We start from the raw sequence: 6,343 nt of genomic DNA, 5'->3' as shown, positions 1-6,343 counted from the left end.
GCTTCTGGCCGCAAAATTTGACAAACCATCACTGACAACAAACTACCTGCAACTTTCTGTGTAAGCATAAGATCCCCTAATTTTCATACCAAAACTTGAACCAAACCATTATCTTTTCACTCTAACATAAATTCCAGAAGGTTAAAATAGAATTCAGACCCCCAAAACTGAACCAGACCTACAAATACAGATCTTTCTTGGGGCAGCTAAAGCAGTTTAGCTCATTCAAAAGAGGGACTTGATATACACAAATTATATATGCACAGTGCTTCATAATATAATGTGCATCTCTGTATATCTAATTCTTGAAATATAACAGAAATGAAAGAGAGACAGCAGATAAGAAAGACAAAGATGATATATAGGGATGGGGTGGGAGAGATCAATAGAGAGAATTGCCTAAGAAAATCTGTTTCACTGGAGCCTTCTACTAAGTCCTGGTTGGCCTGGGGTCCTTGAGAGGCTATTAAGATACTTGGTCCATATGGCAGTCTGAGTCACATCCAAGAGTGACATAGGTCCATCATCACAATGGTCTGACCTAGCTTATCCACCTCACTATTTGAGGTGGATCTTTATTTGGTGCTGCTGTTGCCATGACCAGCACCATTGGGAAGACAAGAGTAAAGATGGTGTACTAACCCCTGCCAACTCCTTTTCTAACTATGGTTCTCCTAGGAGAGAAGATTCCCAATAGCTGTCTTTCCATCAGTGAGTCCTACCAGAATGTCCTAGCTACCATCCTACTCTTGTTGGGGCTCCTTGCCTTACTGGATAATGCCATCAAAATTGTCCGCCTGGTAAGCAAGCAATGTTGTGGGTGGGGAGGGTTGCTGCTTCTATTAGGCCCAAGACACTTCTCTTTGAGTCATTACTAACCACAGGGCCCTAACAAGGTGCTCCTCTCCTGAATCAGTACTGACCTGTGTTCAAGCATTTTATTTATCTCCTGGAATTAAGAACAATATTTTAGGGATCATTCCATGCTCTGGGTGCTTATCTCATAGCTTAAAAACAAAGTAGTAAGCAGTGCTGTGTTGGAGGGAGTGGCGTGGGTTACTAATTAGGGAGAATTCTCTCCTCTGAGTCAGTATTGATGCCACTGCCACATTGTGACATTAGGGGGCACTGTATTGCAGTGGGTGATTCACTGGGCTTTTTTTGCCATTCCGTAGTGATAGCTTGGTGCTAGGGGGAGCTGTGCCGCATAGATTGTTGTGAGTGACTCAGAGTGAGCATTCTTCCCTGAGTCACAACTAATCTACTGCCCTGATATGGCACTAGGTGGTGCTGTGCTGATTGAACCTTCTGGATAAGACAGAAAAGGTCTTCTGATCACTTATGATCATCTAAGATCATATGGCAATTTATGTGAAAGACAAGAGTTTAATCATTGTGTCTTGCTCAAATTCCAGTCTCAGTGACTGCTGATTCTCTCCTCTCTCAGTCCCAATTGCATATAGTCTTTATTTCCTATCCTAAAGTGGTCATCCCTGGTCAGCTGCCACAATCCACCCCACAGCTGGCTGCCCCTCTGCAGTGAATGATCCCTGTTCATTTGTTGTGTTTGAAAAAGGAGGCTAGATAACTTTATGGCTAATAACATTTGTAGTTATGCCTCCTGAAAGAAGGGTAATTAGCTGTTATGCTGATCTCCTGCAGCAGGGAGCTAAAGGGCATTTCCTCCCCCTGAATGGCATTCCACAGTTGGCTAGCTGCATTAGGGATTTTAACACTTTCTTCTAAAGGCATCGGTCACTCTGGACGAGAGAGATCAAATTAGCTGGACTAGTGATCTGATCTGATCTGTCAGGAACTGGGATTCTAGACCAATTGGACCTGTGGCCTGATTTAACATAGCAGGTTGGAGGAGAGGGAAATATCAGATTAAGTGGAGCAGTGGTGTGGGATACAGGATAGATATGGGTGTCTGATCCACTATTACAGATATATTCCTATTCTGAATACAGTTCTGTTATATTGCTGTTAATAAGGTCCATAGAGTTATGACTGCCCAAATATCCCCCATGTGATACTAGGGCCAAGGCATTTTGAAGATTGTGGGGGTTTTGTCTTTTTGTTTTGCAGCAAGAATGGGTGGGCAATTCCTAGTGAGTTTTCCCTGCAATTTCAGGTGTGATCGCATTACAAGTTTGCTCAGTGGATACTGAATTTTTTGAAGGCTCTTACACCTGTGGGTCAGGTACAACTAGGTCAAGAATTTTTTAACTAATGTTTTTCCATCAAAAAATGCCAATTCATTGGAACTGAAGCTGTTTGTAGGAAATAATTGATTACAATGAACTGACATTTTTGAAATGGAAAGTTGTATTTTAATTTCAAAATATAAGTTAAATTATAGTTTAAAAAAAGCCAGAACCAAAATGAAAAGTTTTGATTGACCCAAACCAAATTTTTTTTTTCAGATTTTTGGTTTGTGAAAAAATTTGAAATTGACTTTTTGTCCCAGTTCAAAATGGGAAAATGCTTCAAAATCTTGAAAATTCTCATGGAATGGGAAAACCATTTGCTGCTCCACTCTAGGATCAGAGGTGATATCCTGATCCTATTGAGGTCAATGATGAAACTCCCATTGACTTGAAAAGGGTCAGGAATTCAGGGAGGCAGAAGTATCGGTACTAGAGAGAAGCCGCTAACCACAATGGCAACTGGTTTTCTCTCCTTCTTCCCTTCTTTCAGATCTGGATCTACCTGTGTCAGTTTCTGAAGAGAGACTTCCATTATTTCACCACCAAAGGTAAATTGGGGAAGATGAGGAAATGTTCAATTTTTTTGGTTCTAAACTGTTTTTGGCCAGTTCTTATTAGATGAAACAGTGCTCTAAATGTTGGTGTCTACAGGAACCCTGTCTACACTAGGGCTCCCACTCACCATTACTAACACCAGCAAAGCTGCACCAGGATTAGCAGCAGTGGGAAATTTGAGAACAAAATCTTTAGTGTAGATGTAGCCTGTTTGTATCTCTTTCACTCTCCTTTCCTTTCTCTCTTTCTGTTTCTGTCCTTTACCTTCCCTCTCTGTCTCTTCCCCTGTCACTGTGCAGGCAGGTCTGGGGAAGAGGAAAGAAAGGAACCAGACATTGTCTGGCCAGGGATTACATGAATGTACTATGATAGGTTAGCCATCACATGGACACTGTATTTCTGTTAATTCATTTCTTCATTTTTTATTCTTCCTCTTCATTCCCCTGAAGCATACAGATGGATCAAGGCACTAATAGCCATTTCCTGCAGCAAGAAATCCAGCGGCCGGAAGAAGCTGGTGCTGACCAAAGGCCAGAGAAATATCTCCATGTTGCACTTCCACTGCACTCTGGATCCTCTGAGGCTAACCGTGAACATGAACAACCTAAATGGGCTGAAAAGCCACTGTCCCCAGGGTCACAGGAAGGACAAAGGTTACCATGGTTCCTGGCCAACCCATCAAGACACTGATGATGAGAAAGCCAGTTGGTATGGGCACCAGCAGCAACACCACCAGGTGAACAATCGGCCTAGCCCAGGTCAACGTTACCGTGACTGGGCGAGCCAGTACAGCTCCCGTCACTCAGACAGTGACAGTCCTCAGCCAGTGTGCCCAGCCGGATCCACTGTGTCATCAGTGCGTTTTCACACCAGCTCCCCAGAGCAGGTTGCCAAGACCAGAGGCAGCCTGGCTGACTGGGGCATTTACATACACAACCCAAGAGGGGTCACTAGGGATAAAGAGCTCGGCTTGGACAGTGCAGGAGAAACTACACGACGGCAGAGTTTCCTGCATCAATCTGCTGTTCCAAACACAGAGGAACCCATCAGCCTCCGTTCAGAGTGCTCTGCTGTGCACGTTCACCCCCATGTCAATGAGGCACACTTCATACCCAGCCCAATCTTCCCAGGCCCTAAGCGGGTAGTGTACTCTGCCCTGGCTCCCACCCCAGAGTCCAGAACCTGTCTCAACAATGATTACCACCACTCAGTGACCCAGGCATATCATCAGAGGAGTCCTGAGCACCATCCTGGGACTGAATTTCACCACAGCTTGCCACTGGTCCAGCGAGCCGAAGTCTACATTTATCTTGTCAACCCACCGCCTCTCGGCCCAGAGCACACCGCTGAACGGTCCACCCACCCCTTTTCAGCATCTCGCACCATCTTAGTCAAGGACACATTGGCAAACCGGGTATCTGTTGGCCACACCTGGGAAAGTTCCAACCAAGGCCCAACGGGGCAGATTATCTGTGACACCCACACACAACGCAAGAGCATCTGGGAGAGAAAACACCAAGCTAGCACACTGCAGTTGAGCCAAGACTATGAGACGCTGGCAGGAAGCAGTGATGGTGCCAACCTGATCCACAACCCACTTCTCCTGGCAGACACAACAAGAGGAGGTTCTGAAGCAGCACCACCCAACATTAGCAATTGAAGGTATCATACAACTGGATTTACCACCCAGCTGACTTCAATTCCTGGCATGGATGAGATTCTGATGCCTGGTGAACCCTGGGGGATCTGAACTAGGTGGGTGGGAATAGTACAAATGGCATTCTCTGCTATTTTGTGGTGCTCTCAGGATGTGCTGGTTTCAATAAATAGCAAAGCACAAAGCTCCTAGTTATGCAGATTCTCTGTAGTGACAGCTGCGGGTGTGGGAAGAGCCCAGGTGGCATGGCTTCTTCATATAAGAAGCAGCACTTCACTTGTACATTTTGACCCCACCCAGGTTTCCTAGGTATGCATTGCAATTCAGTCTCTGTGGCAGGAATGCTCAAGTGAGTATGAGCTCCATGATTTCTCCTCTAAACAGGTATTAATTTTGGGCACATAATTGTCAGTAGGTGTAATAAAATGTGTCTCTGGTCTTGGCACAAATGAGAAACTTCCTGCAGACCATCTTGGGATCAAGAACAGAAATAGCCATTCTGATGAAGATTCCAGTTCTCACCCCCAACCCATGCCATCCTGGGAAACTGGTGTAGGCATGCTCATTGGGTATCAGAATTTGAGAAGCATGCCTCCCATGTGCCCTTCCTATCTAGGGACGTCACTCCTGTCAGTCCCAAAGCTACCTACATTCCACACAAATTTCATGTCCCCTTTTTATTGATGAAAATTATTTACATCATTAAAAATAAGCAATCATGGAACTCAGATGAAAAACTGTTTACACTACACCAGTGTTTCTCAAAGTGGGGTCGCCGCTTGTGTAGGGAAAGCCCCGTCCGCAGGTTCGGCCGATTGCGGCTCCCACTGGCCACGGATCACCACTGCAGGCCAATGGGAGCTGCTGGAAGCAGCCAATGGGGGGTTGGATGGGGAAGGAGCCCCAGGGGGGGGAGATAGGAAGTGGAGGATGGGCTCTCCATACAATTTATGAAACCGGATGTGGCCCTCAGACCAAAAAGTTTGCCCGCCCCTGATCTAGACCATCCCTGACAGGTGTTTGTCTAACCTGCTTTTAAAAATCTCCAATGATGGAGATTCCACATCCTCCCTAGGCAATTTATTCCAGTGTTTAACCACCCTGACAGTTAGGACGTTTTTACTAATGTTCAGCCTAAACCTCCTTTGCTGCAATTTAAGTCCATTTCTTCTTCTCCTATCATCAGAAGTTAAGGAGAACAATTTTTCTCCCTCCTTCTTGTAACAGCCTTTTATGTACTTGAAAACTGTTATGTCCCCGCTCAGTCTTCTCTTTTCTAGACTAAACAAACTCTATTTTTTCAATCTTCCCTTTTAGGTCATGTTTTCAACTTTTAATCATTTTTGTTGCTCTTCTCTGGCCTTTCTCCAATTTGTCCACATCTTTCCTGAAATGTGGCACCCAGTACTGGACACAACACTCCAGTTGAGGCCTAATCAGCACGGAGTAGAGCGGAAGAATTACTTCTAGTGTCTTGCTTACAACGCTCCTGCTAATACATGCTAGATTGATGATTGCTTTTTTTGCAACAGTGTTACACTGTTGTATAGTTAGCTTGTGGTCCTCTATGACCCATCCACACTGCTATTATTAGTGTGCGAGCTGGAGCGGAGCTAGCTCATGTCTGTCTACCCAAGCTGGGAGGCACACTCCCAGTAGCAGTGTAGACATACCCTGCGAGGCCTTAGCTATGGTAGGAAGAGATTGTGATTGGCACTATGCTGCCTAGCACATCAACTACCAAGACTTTGCCCATAGTGTAGACAGCTATTAAACTATATGCTCATTGTTCTGTGTTTGCACAGCACCTAGAACATTACCCAGGACATTAATTAACCATCAGAACAATTTACCAAGGATCGTGGTGGATTCTCCATCACTAACCATTTTAAAATCAAGATTGGATGTTTTTCTAAAAGAT

General features: G+C 44.8%; 1 protein-coding gene across 1 annotated transcript; it reads left to right on the top strand.

Annotated features, from left to right (window-relative positions):
* Window positions 1–554: 554 nt before the first annotated feature.
* LOC123348528 lies at window positions 555–4,579 on the top strand. Its single transcript, XM_044986025.1, has 3 exons — window positions 555–800; window positions 2,701–2,758; window positions 3,215–4,579. Exons 1-3 carry the CDS (start codon window positions 666–668, stop codon window positions 4,423–4,425), a joined length of 1,404 nt encoding a protein of 467 aa, XP_044841960.1. The 5' UTR covers window positions 555–665; the 3' UTR covers window positions 4,426–4,579.
* The last annotated feature ends 1,764 nt before the right edge of the window (window positions 4,580–6,343 follow it).

This window comes from Mauremys mutica, chromosome 13 (genome assembly GCF_020497125.1).
Source record: "Mauremys mutica isolate MM-2020 ecotype Southern chromosome 13, ASM2049712v1, whole genome shotgun sequence".
In the NCBI taxonomy this organism is placed as follows: Eukaryota; Metazoa; Chordata; order Testudines; family Geoemydidae; genus Mauremys; species Mauremys mutica.
Note: the sequence above shows the minus strand (reverse complement) of the source record. Positions and strands in the feature narration are given on the sequence as shown.

What these genes read in the sequence shown, in the direction of transcription:
- LOC123348528 (XM_044986025.1), top strand. Translation starts at nt 666, where the DNA reads ATGGTTCTCCTAGGAGAGAAGATTCCCAATAGCTGTCTTTCCATCAGT. An exon ending in CCATCAAAATTGTCCGCCTG is followed by an intron (nt 801 to 2,700) that starts GTAAGCAAGCAA and finishes CCCTTCTTTCAG; the next exon opens with ATCTGGATCTACCTGTGTCA. An exon ending in CCATTATTTCACCACCAAAG is followed by an intron (nt 2,759 to 3,214) that starts GTAAATTGGGGA and finishes ATTCCCCTGAAG; the next exon opens with CATACAGATGGATCAAGGCA.